This window comes from Rasamsonia byssochlamydoides (assembly GCF_041956645.1).
Source record: "Rasamsonia byssochlamydoides strain NRRL 3658 unplaced genomic scaffold VTN77scaffold_83, whole genome shotgun sequence".
Classification (NCBI taxonomy): domain Eukaryota; kingdom Fungi; phylum Ascomycota; class Eurotiomycetes; order Eurotiales; family Trichocomaceae; genus Rasamsonia; species Rasamsonia byssochlamydoides.
The window spans coordinates 3,705-25,292 of record NW_027192466.1 but is presented as its reverse complement, the minus strand read 5'-3'; the positions used below and the strand labels follow the sequence as shown (position 1 = coordinate 25,292).

Here is a 21,588-nt window from a genome sequence, read left to right as displayed (position 1 = left end):
TTTTTGCAAAAATCTAAGTAAAAACCGAATTAACTGACTAACAAACTAATTGATTATTAAACAAAAAAAAATTGAGACAAGGCAATTCCCTTTTTTTATTTTTTCTTTCCTTCCCGCTTATCGTCGGAGGAAAGTACAGTATCTTATCTTTTTTTTTTTGACTTGATGCCGCTTACGGAGTACACTATATCTATCAACCTTTTGCCTTTGACCCCCGTTCGGAACACACGAGAATAAATAAACTCATGACTCATGAGTCACGACTGACTGACTTGCAAATTGCATCGAACCGAACCGAACTGAACTGTTGAACCGGAATTGAATTGATCTGACTTGACTTGACCTGACTTGACCTGACTTGCTCTGACTTGCTCTTGCTCTTGCTCTGACTTGATGGACGGACGGACGGACGGAACTGACCTGAATGTCTGTCTGTCTCCTTGACTGACTGGTCGTGAATCTCGTGAATCTCGAGAATCGACCTGATAGGGGATAAACAGACTGGTGAGTCTTCTCCTTCTCCTGTGCTCTTTCTTACTCTCCTCTTTTTTTTTCTTCTTTTTCCCCTTTCAATTGAGAATGATCTTATGGATATCTGCCTAGTGACAGTTCTGCCTGTCTACTGTTGATGATGTCTGTCTGTCTGGTTTGTACCAATAAATAACAAGGCCAGTCACATTGCCTCTTTACTACGAGAATAGTATAGGAAGGAAGAAAGAAAGGGGTGGATAAGCTAACGATCTCCTAGTTGAGAACTCCTCATTCAGATGAACCGAGCTTGATTGAGATTGAGTCCGTCCTTCTTGGGATGAATGATAATCTCTCTTATATGCTGAACTGCTAGCATCGAAACGGTTCGGACTCAATCAACCCAAAAATAAGTTTGGACGTATGCACGGAATTTGATAACAATCTCCAGTCATGTCAAATATGGAGCGCGAAAACGAGAATGAAATCGAAAAGACAAGCCAGGCCAGCATGGCCCAAGATGAAACCGGGCGGGAGGATAATTCGTTAGATCTCCGCCCCAAGGATGAAGAATCCAGAATAGGGGACGACAGCAACAGCAACGACAACGACAACGACAACGACAACGACAACGACAACGACCTGAATAGACATCCCAGCCAGGCCACTACCATCCTGGCCAGGACCATCTCGCTCGTCCGCACGAGAGAGTCCGGGAACCCCGGACCACCGCCCGACGGCGGCATCAAGGCCTGGACACAAGTGGCACTGGCCCATCTGGTCATCTGCAACACCTGGGGCTACATCAACACCTTCGGCGTCTTTCAAACCTACTACACCGAAACCCTCGGACGGCCCCCCTCGGACATCTCCTGGGTCGGCAGCGTCCAGATCTTCCTGCTGTTCTTCATCGGCACCTTCTCCGGCCGGGCCACCGACGCGGGCTTCTTCAAATTCACCTGGACGGTGGGCGCCATCATCGAGCTGGTCGGCATCTTCGTCACCTCCATCTGTACGGAGTATTGGCAGCTCTTTCTCGCGCAGGGGATCGTCCAAGGCATCGGATGCGGCCTGATGTTCTGTCCCACGATGGCACTGATGCCGACGTACTTCTCCAAACGACGCGCCCTCGCCATCGCACTCGCGGCGTGCGGTTCGGCGACAGGAGGCATGATCTTTCCGGCCATCGTCATGAGGCTTCTGCCCCGGGTGGGATATGCCTGGACGATGCGTACGCTGGGGTTCGTCACGCTGGCAAGTCTCTTCCCCAGCTTTTTGTTCCTCCAGCAGCGCCTGCCGCCGCGAAAGAGCGGGCCCATTGTCGAATGGGCGGCATTTAAGGAGGCGCCCTACTCGCTCTTCGCCATCGGCATGTTCCTCGTCTTCTGGGGCCTGTACGTCGGCTTCTTCTACATTGGCAGCTTCGCGCGGTCCGTCCTGGACGTGTCGCAGTCGACCTCGATCAACCTGCTCATCGTGATGAACGCCGTCGGCACCGTGGGGCGCATCGTCCCAGGTCTCATCTCAGACCGGTGGACGGGCCCTCTGAATCTGTTGCTTTCGCTCAGCCTCGCGAGCGCCATTCTGGCCTACAGCTGGGCTGGAGTCCACAGCGTCGGGGGCCTGTACGCCTTCGCGGTGATATACGGCATCTTCACGGCGGGCGTGCAGGGACTCTTCCCTGTGACACTCAGCTCGCTCACCTCCGACCTGAAAAAGATTGGCGTGAGGATGGGCATGGTCCTCAGCATCCTCAGCATTGCCACCTTGACGGGGAACCCGATCGCCGGCGCCCTGATCCAGGTCGAGAACGGCGGGTATCTGTACATGCAGATGTTCATGGGCAGTGCCATGATCGCGGGGACTTTGGCGCTGGCAGGGGCAAGACTGGCAAAGACGGGCGTTGCGTTGGTGAGAGTATAATTTCGAGCGGAGCGAGTAGTAGTCACATAAGGCTTGTTTGAGATATCCATTCGAACGCACACCGTCAGAGGAAGGAGGTCAGAAGGTCTCATAAATCTCTCTGCATTTTTTTTTCTCTCTTACGCAGTAATGTCAGCATGGTGAACGGCCAAGCCACGATTCACGAAGATACGGTACGGTACATGCATCTGAAAGAGCACGGCTGGAGTGAAATTAATATTAATATTATATTCTTGCAGCAAATGGTGACAGGCGAGGGATTTATTTCTGTCTCACGCATACATATCATATTTGCTTTGCTTGCTTTCATTCAATCTATGTAAGTAGAGCGGTGTTATGGTAGAAATAATAACTAAATAATAGACTTACATATGTAATACTTGAATATCAACCTCGACTATATGTGTACATATATACAGCGAGACCGTCCGGACGATCGTAGGTGGAATTATTTCCGCAAACGCTTCTAGTAGATTGGTCACAGATTCGACTCCCTCGTCTGCTTCTTCCTCTCCGCCTCTCTCGCCTTACTCGCCGACTTCAACAACGCATACAGCGTCTGCAGTCTCGGCATCTCGACCCCGTGCGCGCGCGCAATCCGGATGGGGTTGCCCAGGATGACTTCTAGTTCCATCGGCTTGCCGGCCTCCCAGTCGAGGAGCATGCTGGGCTTGGCGCCGGTGTTTCGCTCCGTGCTGGTGAGGATCTTCTCTGGTTTGGCCAGGTTCGGTGGGAATGGCTTCCCCAGGATCGCTGGCACGGCTGCAAAGACCTCCTCCATGCAGCCCTTGAGATGTTCGCGCAGGTCCGGGTCGCGGACCATGGTCGCGTTGCCGAGACCGCCTGAGAGTACGGCAGATGGGTTCATCGACCCGTTGATGCAGATCTTGTGCCAGCGGATGAGCTGCAGGTCCGTCTCGTCGTGATACTCAGCATCACGAAGTTTCCCGTACTCCGTGAGAATACGAGCGAGTTCGCGGGCGTACTCGTCCCCTCGTTTGGAAACATCCTGCATTTCCGGCGTCGTTCCTCCACCACGACCGTCAGAGTACGAGCCCATGCTGATGCGTGTCCAGCGGTTCTGCCGGACGACGCCGTGGCTGATCTGCTCCGCGCTGATGACTGTCACGGCGCTGACGATCGGGTTCCGGGGGAATCGCTTGCGATGGGCTTCTTCGATGCCCACGCCGTTCTGAATCAGCACGATACAGGTCTTTCCATCTGGTGCGCAGCGGATGAGCGGTTCAATGTCCTTCGAGTCGTCTGTGACGTCGGGCAGGGCTTTGGTGGTGACCACGACGTAATCCCATCCCTCAGGTGGTGCGTCAGGTGATGTTGCGGCGTGGGAAATGGAGGAGTAGACCGCGTGAGGTTTGAAGTGGTAGTTTCCAAAGCTGCGTGTCTCGAGGGTGACGCCGGAGCGGGCGATAGTAGCGTAATTGGAACGGCAGATCAGGGAGACATGGATGTTTGCGGAGGGCTGATCGTCATCAGTATCTCTGAAGCAGAAATGGGAAAATTCCACTCACATGGTGACAGCGCGAAGCATAAAAGCAACCGACAGCACCTGCGCCGACGAAGAGAATATGAATGGGTCTGTAATAGCATGAGTATGCACATCAACAACCAACATTTTCCTTCAGAAGCAGACAAGATACTGATACTGACTTCGATTCCCGACCCTCAGTGGTAGACATGTTGGACAGCTATCGAGTAGCTAGCACTGTGCAGTGAACTTCAGTTTTTTCCTTCGAGAGCAATCCGTTTGAGACAGCAGTCCATCTCAAACCAATGCAATGGCGTTATTGCCGGGTGTACACGAGTAACAGATTAAGATCAGGAAACCCGCGTACCATTTGCCGAGCTGGATGTCTCCTCCGAACAAGGAAATTGACAGAGACAGAGATCTCAGACCCTAGCGATGACAGAATAGTCCTTTTGTATATACAGCGTGATCACTCAATGCGCAACTCAACAAGTCGTCAACCCAGCAAGTCGTCCGTCGTTGCCGAGGAGATGATGACGACGATGGGCGGGCAGAATCGGGTCACCTGCCGAGGCGGTGAGGGAGATCTCCCCGCATCTCCCCCGCATAGCTGTCAAGTATGGAATCAAAGTACTCCGTATTTAGTATGTTGATACAAACTGAATATCGCTTATGATGAGAAGATCATGAGTTCTGTTGCAGGATCTCCCATTATGTTGGAGCTCACACCCAATATCATGCCTTGAAGCAGGACAATCGTCTCAGAGACAAGGATCTGTCTGGACTAGCGGTCGTCAGACATATATACTGAAATCTATTAGGATCAGAAAGGTATGATGATGAACCAGAAAGGAGGTTTAGCTTCTTCGTTTGGACTAGAATTGCCTCTAACCTCAGACAGATGATGACAGATGATGACAACCATGCTGGTAGACATATTACATCAGCTGAAGACAGGCTCTTCACATGACTCACCTGCTGAGCAAAGCAAACAAGCAACAAAGCGACATCAAGATCAACATACCAGTCCTACTGCTAACAGAACCCGGGGCCCCTAGGTCAAGCGTACAAGCGCTCACTCTCGCCCTTCCTAATCCATCCTCAACCTCCTCTTTCTTTCGCTGGGGGTCCCGGGTTCGAGACGCGCCCTGGTCGCAAGTAAAATCCTTGCTCTGCCCCCACAGCGCAGGGGTTTTCGTAGCACCCTCTACAGCTGAAAAGCTGGGGGGTGTGAGCTTTTTTTATGTCGCGTTTTTCTTGTTTACAAGTCTACTGGATGATACCCGAGATATCAGATGCGTAGAAGGTAGTTGTAGTTTATTTACTGCCTGTATGAAAATGTATGGCAGACCAGTTCTGTCACCAACCACCCCTGCGCTTGTCCCGCGTGATCATCCTCCGTCTTCAGACAAACGAGACAGGCCGATGGCATGATTGGCCTTAGAAATCCCTGCGTACAGAACTGCCGAGTGATTCCTGCCAGTCACAAGAGGTAGAGTTCGCATCCACACGCGGGTGCGTGCTCCACCCGAGTCAGAGACAAAGGCGGTCGAGCCAAGTCATTGAACGAGGGGAGGGGCATCGAGGGGTTCCCGCGCAGCAACAACACCTGCTTGCACGGTTGCACTCGTTGCTGGATTCTTCTGACTCGACTCTATCCATCCTTCTCTTTCTGGATCAGGCATTTCCTGCGTGGGAAGGGAGCTGTCTTTCTTCCCTCGCTGGATCTTTATCTTGACGTCTCTTCATTCAGTCGATTTTCAGATCACACGACAGACCCCCCTAACAACTGATCTAACCACTCACCCTCATAACGGGTTGATCGTCGACTGTAAGGCTTGTGGATGAACTTGAAAATTAACAAAGAAAGACCGTAGCTAAAAATAATAGGGATTACGGGCCAGATTTCGAACGTGTGCACCTTTCTTTTCCCTCCGGATTTCTTCCTCAGATAGTTCTTGACTAGTGTTTAAACACATCATGGCCCCCCGCAGCCGTGGAAAGTTTTCAAAACCAACAAGAGGAGGTGCGTGTAGGACAGTGGAAGTATTCAGAAGACAACAGGTCTAACTGGCTACAGGCGGCAAGCACTACAGTCGCGATGTACTACCTGTCGATAAAGAGGGAAACCTGATAGGCATGTGGCGGGTATGACCTCCCCATTGAACGACGTCCCTACAAGCTGTGTCTGCTCGAACCCGGTTGACATGATATGTTGCCTCCCCAGGACCCTGACGATGACCCCTTGTCAGAAGAAGAAGAAGAAGAAGAAGAAGAAGAAGAATCCGGATCCGGCTCCGGATCGGAAGAGGAATCATCAGAAGACGACGGCGCTGGGCCTTCCAATGTCCCGCAACAAGAGATGACCCGCGAGCAGCGCCGTGCGGCCGCCAAAGCCAGAAAGGAGGCAGCCATCGCGAAGAAGAACCAGGCCGCTGCTCAGCCTGGCGACTTGCCCCCGACCGATTCAGAGGAGGAATCGGACCTCGACTTGCCGCCCAACCCGAATCACACCGCGAAGTCCCGCTCTCAAGCAGCCAAGGGAGCGGAAGCCTCCTCGAGCAAGAAGGACGGCTCAGAGCTCTCCCGCCGCGAGCGGGAAGCCCTCCAAGAGCAGCAAGCGCGCGAACGCTACATGAAGCTCCACCTGGAGGGTAAGACGGAACAGGCGCGCGCAGACCTCGAACGTCTGGCCATCATCCGGGAGCGGCGCGAGGCCGAGCGGGCTCGCAAGGAAGCCGAGCGTGAAGAGAAGGAAGCGCGCGACCGGGAACGGGCGGAGAAGATCCGTGAACGGGAACAGAAGCTGCGAGAAGCTGCCCTGGGCAGAGGTGGTGCAAAAGGCAAACGAGGCGCAAAGAAATAGATAAAGTTGGCTCCAAGCGACGCGACGCTTCCTGCCGACCAGCACCAGTATCCTGGACGGGGTTAGTTTTTCTAGGCGATGGACAGGTTTGGACGGGTAGAACCAGATCTACATCTTCGTTGTTCCGTTATGTTATGCTACGCTACGCTATGTTGCTGGGTCTCTTGTCTGTTTTTGGGGCGATGGTGGATGAATACCTATTCGCGAAACGAGCTTGAAGATATACCTACATACCTACATACCTACCTATGGCCAGCCCAACCAGCTTAATTGGAATCTGTGACGTTATTAAATTATTGAATTATTATTTATTATGTCCATCCACCATTTGTCTATTGATATTGTCTGACTGATTCCACCAGACTCGATTAATCAGGAACTCATATATTCCAAACCAATCCAAAACAAACAATATATATATACGCCGGCGCCTTTTCTCTCTGTTTTCTTTTCCTTGCTACCCATTCGTCGTTGTCATTGAGGAATATATAGCACTCACTCCAAAAATAAATCTCGAGACTTTATAGCACAGCTAAAACAAACATCAGCATTTCATTCCTATTCTTTCCTCCATCTTCCGAATAATCGACCGGAAAAAAAAATAAATGACTACACCCCCCAAAACAACCCCTCAACTCCCCGCCCTTGCGTAACAACATTCCACCCCGCAATCAAACTGACAAGCCACAGCACGACGAGGACCAGAATCGGCAGGAGAAGCAGTTCGGTATTGTGCAGGAAGGGCAGCGCGTTGTAGCCCAGGAAGGTGATGTAGATGTAGTAGACCAGCGCGGAGAGATAGAGCGTGTTGCCGAGAAACGTGGCGAGGAAGTTGGTCGGGGTGCGGGTGAGGAGGGGGAGGAGGAGGAATTGGAGGACGTAGAGGTGGAGGTAGAGGGGGAAGAAGGCGCGGTTGGAGACCTGCAAATTGTCGGTTAATAACACTGAAGGGAATGGTATCCGTAATTGGTCCACGGAACAGGAGATTGTTCAGACTTACATCAAAACAATACCCAAACTCCACCTGTTCTTTCTCCCCCGGCTGAACAAACAGACCTTGCGCCGCCCCTCGCCGACGCCCCCGCGATCCTCGAAACCCGGTTAATGACGAGGCGGCGCCATTGGGCCCGAAGATCCGCCCGACGAGGAGATAGGCTATCGTAGAAATAACCAACGATGTTCCGATAAAGTGGACAAAGACGAATAGCAGAGAAAGGCGGACGATGGAGCCGAAGTTCGGGGAGTATGCGAGACCCCATGCTAGCGCGGTCAGGAGCAGGAAGAACGAGAGGAGGTAGGTAAAGGAGGGATCGGGGCGGTGCCAGGTATTTTTTGTTTCTGTGGGAGGCAGTTAGCTCGTCAAGATTCCAGATTTAGGTATTGTCCATTGCGACTCGAGTGGATATCACAAACGATCCGGGATGTCATACGTTTCTGCAAGATAGTCAGATCTCATCGTCGCTAGTTTCAAACACACCTGATCAACATCTCGAACAACTTACATGATAATACATTGATTTGAAGACCTTCTTTGGCGCGATCAATAACGATGTCATCTCCCAGATGGCCATCTCAAAGTCCATCTGCGGGAACTTGAAGAGCCTGTCGATAGCATCCCAAACGTCAGCGAGAGTGTACAGATTGGTAGGAAATTCTGCAATCGTATCTATTTACCCACCTCTTGAAGAATCGCGGCATCCGGAAGGTAGAACCCCGATTCGCTGGCCCCGAGCCACCGAAGTTCGACGGACCGCTATGTTGTCGAGGAACAGAGATATGGGGATTCATCTTTTATAATCAGCACTTGCTTGCTTTTGCGGACTTTCCTTGTGGTGATGGGTTTCGACCCCGCTGCCTCAGACGGGAACGGAGAACCTTGTCATCCAGTTAGTTCTCCGGGTTGAAAAATTGGAGGGAGTTGTTTGATGGTCCTCCCTCCGGGAGTTAAGTGTGTTGGCGCTGAACAATCAGATCAGATAACTATCTGTCTAATGGTGCTGGCTGTTTGTTGTCGCGGCTGACGGATGACGTTTGTCCAGGCCAGGTTGCTGGTGCCCATTTACGGTTAGCTTCGGCAGGCTCGGGCACCGGGCCGTCTTATCCATCGCTCGAGATATCGCAATGCTTTTTCTGATTGATAAACAATGGATGATTACAATAGTGTTTTTAAAATGGAAGAATAATAATGATATTGAATTCGACTCTCCTTTTTGAATCGCATCAACAGCGTCCATTCGTCATTTGCAACTACTGCTTCTGTACCATATCGTAGGTGGTTAATTCCCCGCTGGGAATATTACTCTGGGGAAGTCAGAAAATGGAGACAGCCATCAGAATTGAGTTTGACGCTCTAGACTTTGTATCCTTCTCCTTGCAAGGCATGGTGGGTTTTTATCACCAAGAGGCAATTATAGGCTCTCCAGAGCAATTATTGACTGGAATAGTATGTCTATTGTTATTATAAGACAGTAGGCTTACGAGGAAAAGAAGGAGAGAAGAAAAGAAAACTGGTTTTGCAGAATCAGGTTAGGATTGGCAAACTGGTGGTGCTCCCTTCCTGCGAACCGCTTGGTTCTCTATTTAGTACTTTTGTGTTGTATGAGCTGATTGTGGGCATGCAGGACAGGGTACGGAGAACTCCGGATTTTATTCTCACAGTCAAGGAAATCGAGAAGCTCATTCAATTAATATCCTACGCGGAGTACTCCGTGCTGGCGTGCATATTGCCTGCTGCAGTAGCCCTCTTCTTTCAACACCAGCAGGGGTCAGAAACTCTATCGATGGGGCTCCACTGAAGATCCATCCGATCCCGGGTCAAACGTTTCAGATCAGCGGCAGCCGTCATCTGTCAGGCATGGAATAGAATTCAGCCTGACCTTGGGCGACTGATCTCCATCAGGCATGGATGGAAGAAGAAAACAGGGGGATGAATTTGTTGGAGCTGAAGATGGCTGATGGAATTCTCAGTCTCTCAGTCTGCCCTGTTCTCTCCTGCAGAGTGTTGGTAAGCTTTCCGCTAGCTGAAACTGTGCAACATGTCAGGAAACGAATCATTTTGCCCTACCCAGAGATCTCAAGTTCTGACTGTGGTACACCATGTTTCTAGGTTCCTAACCTTCTAGCCCACCTCGGAAGGCATCCGACGGCGCAAGTATTCAGTCCATTGGCAATCCCGCTGTCAAAGGCTCGAGTCTCTGGGAAGCAGGACTCGATTGGTGAGAAGAGATTGAGTCTGATGGGCTTTCAAAGCATGCTGCCAGCCTGACTGAGAGCTTCCAGTTTGATTGAGTTCGAATTCAGGAACATTGTTCTCGCCACTCGATCGTTATCACTTCTCCATACGGGCTCCACCGACCATAGACCTGCAGGTCCACTCTCGTGCCTGTGTACCAGGAAGACGCAGAATAATCATCGCGAGGTGTTCCACTATGATGATGTCATATAAAGTACTCCGTAAAGCGTTCTGAATGGGAAGCCTTGATGAAAGATAAGCACCTGTAAAATCGTAGTGATCATTGCTGAAGACCTTGCATTGCGACGACGACGACCGTGCACGTACTCCGTAGACCCCACAATAGCTCAGGGACATTGCCGATTCCGTGCCATTGATGGGGCTCGACATACGGAGTATTTCAGCCACAAAGAACTCACAGTCAACTTGCGGTGATCAGCATGGCTTCTGACAGCCCGTTGAGGATCCCAAAGCGCCAAGACTGAAGAACCTTGCTGCGGTCGACGGCATGCCACTGAACACTAAAGCGTATTCCTTGGACGATAATTATCAATGTGGGCTGTCTGTCTCAGTTGAAGATGGATGGCCTGACAGGCTGCGTGCAGAACTAGCCTGCTCCAAAGTTTGGCCAACCGAGCTAAGTTGCTACCTGTTAGTTGCCCCTGAAGGCTGGCCGCGACAACGTGGACCGCCCCTTGCGTCCAGCCAACCGATCGCGTGCCGCTAGTCGCTTGTCAACAGAATCCTCAGTCGACGTGAAACTTCCATGAAAGAGACCCGGTCGGAGCTCTTCGAATTCTCGCCCTCTCTCCATTGTTTCTCTCCACCTGCTCGGCCACAGGTCCGTTGCTGCCATCGTCTGCAGAACGGGAGAACCCCTTTCCTCTTCCATCGCGTTGGCTCCTCCAACACCCTCAATTGAATCCATTCAATTGGGATGATCCAGCTCCCTGACCAGGTTAATCACCGCCAGTGCTGTGATTGCCCGTGAGATACCAAGTACTGAGTGCGGTCGTCGATGCCAATTCCCACCAACCTCCCCAGCAATGCAATGAGCCGTGTCTATTCGTTTGTCTAGGATCACCTCTCCTGAACGTCGACAGATTTACTAGGTAATTCTCTTTTCCAACTCGATATTCGTTTGTTACGACGGTGAATGGCCGCCTTTTCCCAACAGCCTCCCCTCTCGCATCGCACTCCTCTTGTACGACATTGATGAGACATCATGGGCTTGGATAATTTCCCGCGACCACCGACACACCGGTCCGCAGCCGCTGCCACGGGCTCCAAGACCTTTCAATCGCGTGACCGCTACGAAAGCTATTCTCCTCCTCGAACACCCCCCCAACAGAGTGGCCAGCAGAGACAGCACGGGTTGGGCCTTCGATCGTCTTACCCAGAGACTTTCCTGGACGACACAGTTGAGAATGGAAGGGCCAGCGAGTCAGGAGACGAGCCTGATCCCCACGATCTGGCCCTGTCTCCGAAGCATGTAACGCGGGCATCCGTGGTGGATAACATGCTCCTTTCGCTCGACCAATTCGTATCAGGCTCTCCGCTCATAGATGATTACCGCTTCTTCGGTGGTGGAATGGATTCGCACCATTACGATTTCTCAACGAACCTGGGGCGCCTTCGGGGCCATACTTTTTCGTCGTCTATGTCCTCCGATGTCGATCGCGGCGTGGAGGAGAATGCAGGCTATGATACCATGCATGCCTCAAGGGGACATCGAAGCAATAGCAGTACCACCTCTCAACAGGTCCCGCGGAGATACGACAGCCTCCGTGGATACGAAGACTCACGCCGTGTGCGCTCGGCTCGGCAAGAAAGCCAGAGCAGCGTCTCCAGTGTGGATTTCCACGGCGGCAGACGGTCTGCGAGCCTCGATTATGGTTCGAGACCTCTCTTTCTATCAGACGACCTAGACGACATTGAGGCGGCTCCCACTCCGACCGTCCCGGCGGGACCCCGACGAGATATCCCCAATCCTCTAGGTGACTTCTCGGCAGCAATGTCACCCAGTTTTCCACCTCCTCGCACTCCGGCCCTGTCCCGCAGGAATAGCAACAAGTCCTCCAAAAGCACTGCCACCAAGAAAGGCCGCTCGGATACGCTGGGAACGGCCTCTATGAAGGGTCGAGAGGACAGTGCGGGGCGAGACTTACCACCCCCTCTGCCATCGTCCTATGTCGATCCCGCCGCTCCCAGTCCAACAATCTCATTCAACAAGCCCATCTTCCCTGCCGTTGCCCCTTCGGCGGAACCCGCTCCGGCCAAGGAGCGACCTGGTTTCTTCCGACGCGTGTTCGGTTCCTCAAAGAACTCATCGTCGTCGACATCTGAGCCCCAATCTACTCAACTGCCCCAGCTTGGAGTGACTGGGCCGGAAAACGACTTCAGTACGAGGGGTGGGAAACAGCCACCAAGATCGAACCCACCCGGAAACAGTCAGGCCAACCACGAGAACTTTCCGCCTGTGGTGTCCAAGAAAGCCTCCTCGTTCTTCCGGCGACGAAAGAAGTCCGTGGTGGATCACGTCCCACCTCCACTGAATCTTTCTGCGGGTGGTCTAAAACCGCTGGATCAGCTCCAACCAGAACCCAGTCCCGTGAGCAGCCTCAGGAAAGTCATGAATCCTTACCTGGCGGACTCCATCTCTCCTGCCGGTTATGATCCCAAGGGAGATTCTGATGGGGAGAACGTGCCCGAGCAGCCCGCCGCGCGAGAACAGCGAGCAGTCGAGGGTTCGGCCAAGAATGGCGTGTTGAAAACTAAATATAGCCTGAATCTTCCGATTCTGTCCCATGAAAATGACGACTCGTTCTTAGCTGACAGCAATGGCGACGAGGCCACCAGCGGCGTGTCCAGCCACCGTGAGAGGCCAGAGCGACCGAAAACGAGTCCTGAGGCTCCTGGCCATGTGTCCGTCGCTGACGCTGATTATCATCAGTCCTTCCTCAATAGCAAACTCTCCGTCTCGACACAATCGTCACGCGGTAAAGAGCGGATCGAGCTTCAGCCTGGAAGCTTTTTGTCTGCTCCGGACTCCCCCAAGGATAGGCGGGCATCGAAGGAAGGTGGTGCTGAGTCCCCCCGAGCTTCCAATTCAGACGTCTCCCAGTATCATACAGCGTCCAACACCCCCTTGATGGAGACTCCGGTCATCCCTATGGAAGAATCAAAACCACAGCCTCAGCCATCGGGTAGTGAGACTGCTGATGATCAGGGCGGTGTAGCCAGTGGGGACCTCGACGATGTTCCCAGTCCCGCAGATCGCGAAATTGCACGCAGATTGTTCGAAAACCAAGCCGAGGTAGTGGGCAGTGAGCCCGCAGCTGCATGGCTGGGAAGTCCTGATCGCGCCATGATCAGGAAAGCTTATATGGAACTTTTCAACTGGACCAACATCGACATCCTTGGAGCTCTGCGTTCCCTGTGCACGAAAATGGCGCTGAAGGGTGAAACTCAACAAGTGGATAGAGTCTTGGATGCGTTGTCCGCGCGGTGGTGTGAATGCAATCCCAATCACGGCTTTAAAGCAGTGGGTAAGTTTTGATCCTATTTGGTAGTGCCGTTCTGGAAGTTTGCCCGTTCGTTTCTAATCTATTCCCCCGTAGATGTTGTCCACACTATTTGTTACTCGCTTCTTCTCCTCAATACGGACCTTCATGTAGCGGATATTGAACAGAAGATGACGAAGAATCAATTTGTTCGCAATACCATGCCCACTATCTACCGGGTGGCGTGCGACGCAGCCCCTGATGGTTTCGAAACGATCCGTCCTGGCGGCAAATCTCGAATCCATGCCAAACTGTCCGACAGTATCAGTGGGCCTGTGAAATCCCCCACGCTGCCACCGAGTGACCTGCGTCTCGGTCCCGGGGAAACGACCAAGCCCTCGACTGGCGGCCCCGTTACGGACTCGGATGCTAGGCCTCTGGTCAATACACCTTTCCATGGCACCATCAAGGCATGGGAGGCGCAGGTTGAAACGGTCCTGAAGGACTTTTATAATTCAATTCAGAAACAACCGCTTCCTTTGCATAATTCTCCGCCCGACGGAGAAGCTGCACACTCTTCGAATACCCATCTTGGCCATGGGCTTCGTCGGAGTCCGAGCACGTTGAGCAAGAGTGGCTCCGATATCTTTCCTCGAGGTCGCTCCGCCGATTCCAGATTGACCACGGGGCGATGGTCGTCGAAACCCCGATCGCGTGCGAGACTCTATCCTTCCTCGAACATCGGTTCTAGTCGAACCAGTCTCGACGAGTCAACCGTCTGGAGTCCCTCAGCGTCGAGCACCTGGAGCAAGTACTCTTTGGGTAAGACTCTCACCTCCGTCTCGATGGATTCGCTCGGTTCCGAATACCCACGGGGGGATTATCAGCAGTCCATTGGTTTTGCGAATGCCCTGAGTCACGCGATCATCCGTGAAGACTCGGCACACTCCATAGCGAGCTTCGAGGAGCCTGCCGGGAGCGCAGCTCTTCTCGAAGATGAGATCTTGGAACTAGCGGGTGCCCCGTGGGCGAAGGAGGGCAATCTGAAGCACAAGCAGCATCTAGACGCGGTCGACAAGCGGGCCAAGGACCGCAATTGGAACGAGTGTTTTGCTGTCATCCAACGAGGCTGGTTGCGCCTCTTCTCATTCAACTCAACGCGGTCGAAAACCAAACAGCGAGGTGGCGGCGTCGTGGTCGGAGGGGGAAACTGGATGGAGAATGCCGAGGAAACCTGGAAATTCCTCCTTCGCCAGACGATCGCGAGTGCTCTACCTCCACCGGGTTACTCCAAGTCTCGACCCCACGTGTGGGCTCTCAGCCTGCCTACCGGTGCCGTCCATCTGTTTCAGGCGGGCACCGCGGAGATTGTGAAGGAGTTTGTCACGACCGCCAATTATTGGAGCGCTCGACTCTCCAAGGAGCCCTTGATTGGAGGCGTCAGCAACATGGAATATGGCTGGAGCGACGCGATTATCAACAGTGCCTTGATCAATATCGACACCCGATCGCCTCCCTCCTCATCGGGAGCACCGGGAGCGCCCAGGCCGAGTCTCCAGGGTTCTATCCGGAGTTCCATCGACCAACAGGGGGTCAAAGCTAGGCTTCCAGCGGACCGTGCCCATATCAGTGACTGGACGCCTCCTCAACAAAGCATGATGGCGTCGACTTTGAGTGAGGCGGATCAGTTGAAGGCCCTCCAGAACTACGTGAAGAGCGTGGAGGAAGAGTTGCAGAAGCACAATGAGCTGCGACAACCAATGATCCTGGCGTTCTCCCCGAGGCATCCCAATGGGGCCAAGGCCATGGCCAACTGGGAACGTAAGTCCTCGTACCTGCTGCGGGAGATTGTCAAATTCCGCACCTACATCGATGCCTTGCAACTCGCCCAGGCTCAAAAGGAGAAGATCTATGCATCCCGGCTCGAGAACGACGAGGGTGACGACCACTCTGCTGAGGTGTCATCTATTGATGGCCAGCATGTGGCTGTTTCTCCCTAGTCGCGTCTATTGACCTGTACATATCCCTCTTGTTTCTTATTGCGCCGTGATTTGGCGCTATGACGAGCATGTTCAGACGCCACATTGAGGCCCTTTCCATGCGTCTTTTCGGTTTCCATCTTGATATATATTCGTTGTTTCCTACGGGAGCTCTTTACTTTTTTGGTCTCTTCAAAAGTTCTCCCGTGCGTTGTCCCTTGCATGTATGCTAATAGGCCATATCCAAGCCTCTTATTTTCTTTTCTTTGGGCTGGTCCCGATTTCTACATTGCTCCCGTTTGCTTCTCTTCTCATTTTGTGGAAACCTTTGATGAAGCAGTTTCTGTCACGGATATCATGTCAGCGGTGATGTATGTACTCTACGAAATGATAGACCAGTGAGTCGAGCAGGCCTTGAAGTAAACGTACTGTAAACAAAACCTGATTATGAAGCCCAGAAAGAGACATGCGAACCGTTTGGACTCTCCACCACCATACGACCGGGAAGTGATTGTGCAAGCGCTTACAGTAGATTGATTGCGATTACATTATATTTTTTTTATTTTATTTTTTTTTGCCTTTCTGTTCCTGAAGGACCTAACTTAATCGGCAGTATGCAGGCAGTTCCATTCAAGGACAATACAGAGTACTTGGTGGACTAATCAGGGCTCGCGTAGGTTCCAGGTAAGTTCTAGGCAGGTAGTGGACCTGGCTAGGTACAAGAATAATTATCATGTAATTAATGCCACCAGTGCTGTAGATATAATAGTCTCTTGCACACTGTCATGATCCATTTATTTTGTCCATGTGGGTGTGTTTGTGGCCTGCAGCGCGGCCGAGTCAGGACTTCCAGCCAGGGCCGACACGTGTGACCTGAACTCATTAGAACTCAGAGATCAAATATCCACACAGCTCAAGCAGACCCATTCTATCGTTATCGCCTGCTGGACTACCGTACGGCCCGTTGTTGCGACTGCGCCAGCGCCCTCACTACTGGGCACTACCGAGCTAGCCCCTCGGCCAACAGGCGACTAGCAGCAGGCTCGCTGGAGCCGGTGTGGAGAAAACAAACAGAGCCCAAAGTCACCATGGCGATAAAGTCCCTGGCGTCAACGTCAACACCCAACCATCAGCCTGCGTTTGAGCAACAAGATCCCATTCCACGCAGAACGTCCTGCGAGCCTGGCAGTGTTGACACGGACGACGGTCTTTCGCCTCTCCAGGCAGACTTTGATGACGGTGGATCGATGGAAGGGCAGGATCAAGAGAACAGTCTCGATGCGGCGGCCAGCGCTGCGACAATAGAACGAGATGACCTGAACCAGGCGGTCAGTACAGACAGCAATACAGCGGTCAGCGCAGGCCTTCCCCCGCACGATCACGACGACTCCTCGAGTTCATTACATCTACCGCCAGCGAAGACGGACACTGACGACAGCACCCTTGCTCCGGTCGCCGAGAGCAGCCTTCTCCCGCCCAGCGAGGGCGACACGTACCATCATAACAACCGGACCCTCCTGGACGAGAAGGAGATGCGAAGGAAGCTGATGGACATGGAATCCAGCTTCCTGCCAGAGCCTTCTACGATCGGCATAGCGCCTGGCGGTCCCGATGCGGGTGCCGACGATACGTACCTCGTTGGTGTGGCCGAGCAGAAAGGGGAGGGGGACTCGATAGATGCCGACGGCGATGAGCTGACCGCCGGAAACAGACCTGAGATTACGATAGAGGGGATACACGGCGAAGAGACTATAGATGACCCGGAAGCTACGCCAGCTGCCCACCAAGACCAAGAAGAAGGCAATACGTCAGCCTTGGAGACGCTGGATTCGTCACCAACCGCTGCAGCCGCCGCAGGGACAGTGTCCCGAGTGCTGTCTAATGCATCAAACGGTTCGCAACATGGAGAACACCTCGCCGAACCTTCTCGGCCGGAAACAGACCATGATGACATTGAATCTACGCCCAAGAAGAGCAGACGATCTTTGTCCCCTGCGTTCTTTGGTTCTCGACACTCTCGTGATGATAACGGAGACGATGATGCTGCAGGGGGTTCAACGCGGACACGACCAAGGTATTTGACGAGTCGTCAATCAAGCCATCGCTTCTCCACATCTTCGGTCACCAGTACCAATACCGACACAACGGCCAGTGATGCCACTCTCGGAGCCGATTATGCTCTCCAGTCCGGAGGCGCAGTGCCTGGCAACTCCAGTGGTGCGAGAAAGGACCTGGCGCGGTCCATCAGCTTGGGCAGCATGGCATCCGGGATTTCTGGATACAGCGACGAAAATGTCATTGACAAACGCGCCTTAAGTAGTGCAACCGACGGCGGCCTGCACACCCTGGATGAGGAGGAGCCAACATCTCCGAAATCACCGAGCAAAGAGCCCGAAGATACGGCTCCTGTCACACCAAAAGCCGGACAGCGAGATCTTTCGGTCCCTACCGATACCGTGATCGCCGAGCGTGTCCAGGATATACAAGTTCCGGGCACTTTTGCCCGACAGTTTCGTGAAAAATTCGCTCACAGCCTCTCTCCCGACAAGCGACCAGGCGCGCCGACCCCCGGGTTTGGAAGGAGTGGTAAGAGTATGACGCTGAAGGAGCAGAGCAGCACAATTGATCGTCTTTCGAAGGAGAACTTTGACCTGAAGATGAGGATCCATTTTCTCAACGAGGCTTTGAATAAACGCTCTGAGGAAGGCATCAAAGAGATGATATCCGAGAATGTCGAGCTCAAATCGGACAAGTTGAAGCTCCAGAAAGAGAACCAGGGTCTGAAAAGGACGATTCGCGATTTGGAGAAACAGCTCAAGGATCAACAATCTGACAAGGAGCCGATGGAGAATCATGATGATGGAGTCTCCGATGACGAGGACCGCAATATCGCTGCTGAAGAAGAGATCCTCTTTTTAAAGGAGAGGATCGAGACCTACGAGATGGAGATTGAGAGGCTGCGTTCGGAAAGTCTGGTGAGGGAGAGTGAAAAACGGAGACTGGCTGAAATGGTCAAATCGTTGGGAGAAGGCCGAACAGCTGGGTCTGATGTGGGGGCGAGAGAAGAAAGAGTGAGTCTACAAGGACCCGAAATAGCATGGATGGTTAGAGATAATTTTGATATTGACATTATTGTACAGGATATGTGGAAAGACATGCTCGATGCGGAGACGGCTGCCCGGGAGCAGGCTGAAGAGGAAAACAGAAAGCTTCGTGAGGAGGTGCTGCGCTTGAAAGTTGACCTGAGCACCCTTACCGAAGGTGCAGGAAGGCTTGGACGAGGTGGCCGGAAGTCTTCTGTGGTCTCACATGCGACGACCTCGGACCTTGAACGCAGACTGGGTGTCCTCAGTTCCACCAGCAGTACTCTTGTGGAGTTGGAGCTGCTGAAGCAAGAGAATGCAGAGTTGCGAAGAGAAGTGAGTGCGCAGACATCAATGCTGACGTCCCGAAATCGAGAGAAGGAACGGCTGTACCAGGAGATCGAAGATCTCAAACTGCAGCGCCGCAGCGAAGGTAGCCGATCGGCTGCGGGCGATAGCATCTTCGAACGCTCGGCTTCTCGATCCCACGCCAGGTCCTCCTCCCGGGCCAGCAACGGGACGCGTTCGCGTGCCGCCAGCGATGCCGAGCGTGAGAATCTAGAGATCCGAAATGGCGAGCTACGTGACCAAGTCTCCGCCCTCAAGTTGGAGAATCAAGGCCTCCGATCGCAGCTCGATGAATATGCGAGCGAGCTGGAGGCGCTTGACAAGGCGTACCAGGCCGATGTCGAGCAGGCTGAAGAAGAGATCGAGACGCTGCAGCAAGAGCGGGATCATGCGTTGCAGCTCGCAGAGGAACGTGAGCTGGCACTGCAGGAGCTGAAAAACGAGGCGCAAGAAGAAATCGATGCTCTGGGCGACGAACTAGATCAGAAGATTGACGAGTGCCAGCGACTCGAGGCGGAGCTCCGGAATCAAGAGGAGAATCTCAAGGCCTTGCAGGCGGAAATGCGCTCAGCCAGTGAAGGCATCATCCGACTCGAAGAAGATGCACAAAGCAACTTGCGCAAGTACAAGGCCGTGCAGCAAGAGCTGGATGACGCCAACAAAGAAATCGAGTCCCTCGAGAAGAATCTGTTTGAGGCCAACAACAAGGTCCAGAGACTGACTGTCCAGCTGGAGTCGAGCCAGAATGAGATTTCCTTCCTTCGCGAAGAGCAGGATGGCGATAAGATTAAGATCAGCGATCTCGAATCGGAGCTGAAGACGTGCCAGATGAATCTTCAGAGCGAGAAGGAGAAGACGAGAGAACTGGAAACGCGTCTGAGTGAGGAACGACACCAGCGAGAGGTGGTCGCAGGCAAAGAAAAGCAGGAGGTCCAGCGGATCATGAACGAACTGAACCGGGAAGCGTCGGCTGCCAAGGATGAAGTCAGAAAACTGAAGAAGGCTCTCTCTGCGCGAGAAATCGAGGCGACGACCTGGAAGGAGCGGCTCATGGATCTGGAGAATGGTCTCCGCGAGGCGCTGGGCGATTTGAACGGGACTCGATCCAGTCTGCTCAATTCCATCACCAAGTTGCAGAAGGAGCTTGAGTCGACCGCGCTCGAGTTGGAGAGCACGCGGGCGAAGCTGGACGAGAAAGAAGCGCTGCTGCAGAACCGCGACGCTCTGTTGGAAAGCCACGGGCTTGAATCGCGCAAGCTTGCTGAGCTCCTGGAGCGGGAGAGGCAGGCTCGCCGTGCCGATAAGCACTCGTTCGAGCAGGCGTTGAAGTCGCAGCAGCAGGCGTCCCGAACGATCACTCAAAACAACTCGCGGATTACCGACCTGGAGAACGCGAGAAGCCAGGACCGCAAGCGGTTCGCATCTATCGAGCAGCAACTCAAGGATCAGCTGAGCGAACGGAACACGTTGTTCCTGACGCTGTGGAAGCGGCTTTCTGCGATGTGCGGTCCCGACTGGGCGCATTCCAACAGTCTGATCAATGGCAACCTGCCGAGTGTGGAAGTTATTGGCAATATTCTTTTCTGGCCGGGCTTCAGTCGGAATCTGCTGTTGGCCGTCAAGACGGTGGAGGGCATGATGGCTGGGTTCAAGAACCGCATCAAGGCTGTCGAGCGCGATCTGACCAAGGAGTACCAGTCGCTGGAGCATAATCTCGGGCTGAAGATCAAGAAGCTCGACCGGTTGGAAGAGGCAGTCCGGAACATGCGCAGTCAGCAGCGCGCTTTGAACGCGTCGCCGGAACTTTCGAAACTGCGGGGTGAGAACCGGCTGCTGAAGGCGGAATTGAACCTGATTCAGTCGCATTCGAGGAGTCGCCATGGAGGCTCGGGCTCGACTATTGCTGCCGTCGTTGCTGCTGCAGCGGCTGAGCAGCCCGAGTCCACGGGACCGAACTCGCCTGCCACTCTGGCGTCTACTCTTGTCCGGCATCAATCTGCTCCTGGGGCTGAAAACCAGCAGCCCAACAAGAGCATGATTCCTCGCACTTCGTCGGGGATTCCTCAGCCGACTCAGAACACGGGAGCCGTGGCGCATCCGTCTCAACGGGGGTACAATAATAACGGCAGCGATCCCAATCGCGACAGGAAATGGATCGAGCGACTCCGCGAGCTGGAGCGACGATTGAAGGCGGAGCGGGAAGCTCGACTGCTGGATCGCAGCGGCGCTCGCAAACGGCTGGAAGAGCGAGATGCAGAAAACGAAGAGCTCCGAGCGCAGCTGGAGCGGGAGCGAATGCGAAGGAGCGGTCGCCCGTTGGAGCGCGGCGGACCCGTCAGTCGCTCGAACAGTCAGAGGAAGGGCGCTGAAGAATCTGGCTCGGGATCTGAAGAAGATGAGGAGCACGCGTCGGGCAGTGAAGCGGACGAGACTGAGGACGCGGACACGCATAGTCATAGTTCTTATACAGAGGGCATCACGGTGGACATTGAAGTGTGATTGTTGTTGCTCTATACCCGTATCGTATATTTTTGTCTTGTCTTGCTGATTGTTGTCTCTTAATGATTGCGTCGTTTCCAATACCTCTTCTCTTCTCTTGTGTACATTATCATACGTTTTTGACTCGGTACTGCATTCCCACAGGGACGGATTGTTGGTTCGTGATTATTTCATTTCCTTTCATGCTCTTGCCTCTGCATT

At 53.2% G+C, this 21,588-nt stretch overlaps 7 protein-coding genes across 7 annotated transcripts; 5 read left to right on the top strand and 2 right to left on the bottom strand.

Moving 5' to 3' along the window:
• Positions 1–921: 921 nt before the first annotated feature.
• Positions 922–2,391, top strand: VTN77DRAFT_9151 (uncharacterized protein; the record flags this gene model as incomplete). Its single annotated transcript, XM_069425728.1, has 1 exon — positions 922–2,391. The coding sequence occupies one exon, from the start codon at positions 922–924 to the stop codon at positions 2,389–2,391; it is 1,470 nt and encodes a 489-aa protein (XP_069274097.1).
• Positions 2,392–2,869: 478 nt separating this feature from the next.
• On the bottom strand, positions 2,870–4,088 carry VTN77DRAFT_9150 (uncharacterized protein; the record flags this gene model as incomplete). Its single annotated transcript, XM_069425727.1, has 3 exons — positions 2,870–3,871; positions 3,921–3,987; positions 4,060–4,088. The coding sequence occupies 3 exons, from the start codon at positions 4,086–4,088 to the stop codon at positions 2,870–2,872; spliced, it is 1,098 nt and encodes a 365-aa protein (XP_069274096.1).
• A 265-nt stretch (positions 4,089–4,353) lies between these two features.
• On the top strand, positions 4,354–5,039 carry VTN77DRAFT_9149 (uncharacterized protein; the record flags this gene model as incomplete). The annotated part of the gene is made up of 2 exons (XM_069425725.1): positions 4,354–4,494; positions 4,920–5,039. The coding sequence occupies 2 exons, from the start codon at positions 4,354–4,356 to the stop codon at positions 5,037–5,039; spliced, it is 261 nt and encodes an 86-aa protein (XP_069274095.1).
• An 818-nt stretch (positions 5,040–5,857) lies between these two features.
• On the top strand, positions 5,858–6,743 carry VTN77DRAFT_9148 (uncharacterized protein; the record flags this gene model as incomplete). Its single annotated transcript, XM_069425724.1, has 3 exons — positions 5,858–5,903; positions 5,958–6,025; positions 6,105–6,743. 3 exons carry the CDS (start codon positions 5,858–5,860, stop codon positions 6,741–6,743), a joined length of 753 nt encoding a protein of 250 aa, XP_069274094.1.
• Positions 6,744–8,224: 1,481 nt separating this feature from the next.
• Positions 8,225–8,531, bottom strand: VTN77DRAFT_9147 (uncharacterized protein; the record flags this gene model as incomplete). Its single annotated transcript, XM_069425723.1, has 2 exons — positions 8,225–8,345; positions 8,422–8,531. 2 exons carry the CDS (start codon positions 8,529–8,531, stop codon positions 8,225–8,227), a joined length of 231 nt encoding a protein of 76 aa, XP_069274093.1.
• Positions 8,532–11,200: 2,669 nt separating this feature from the next.
• On the top strand, positions 11,201–15,478 carry VTN77DRAFT_9146 (uncharacterized protein; the record flags this gene model as incomplete). Its single annotated transcript, XM_069425722.1, has 2 exons — positions 11,201–13,523; positions 13,596–15,478. 2 exons carry the CDS (start codon positions 11,201–11,203, stop codon positions 15,476–15,478), a joined length of 4,206 nt encoding a protein of 1,401 aa, XP_069274092.1.
• Positions 15,479–16,545: 1,067 nt separating this feature from the next.
• VTN77DRAFT_9145 (uncharacterized protein) lies at positions 16,546–21,387 on the top strand (the record flags this gene model as incomplete). The annotated part of the gene is made up of 2 exons (XM_069425721.1): positions 16,546–18,528; positions 18,598–21,387. The coding sequence occupies 2 exons, from the start codon at positions 16,546–16,548 to the stop codon at positions 21,385–21,387; spliced, it is 4,773 nt and encodes a 1,590-aa protein (XP_069274091.1).
• Between the last annotated feature and the right edge of the window lie 201 nt (positions 21,388–21,588).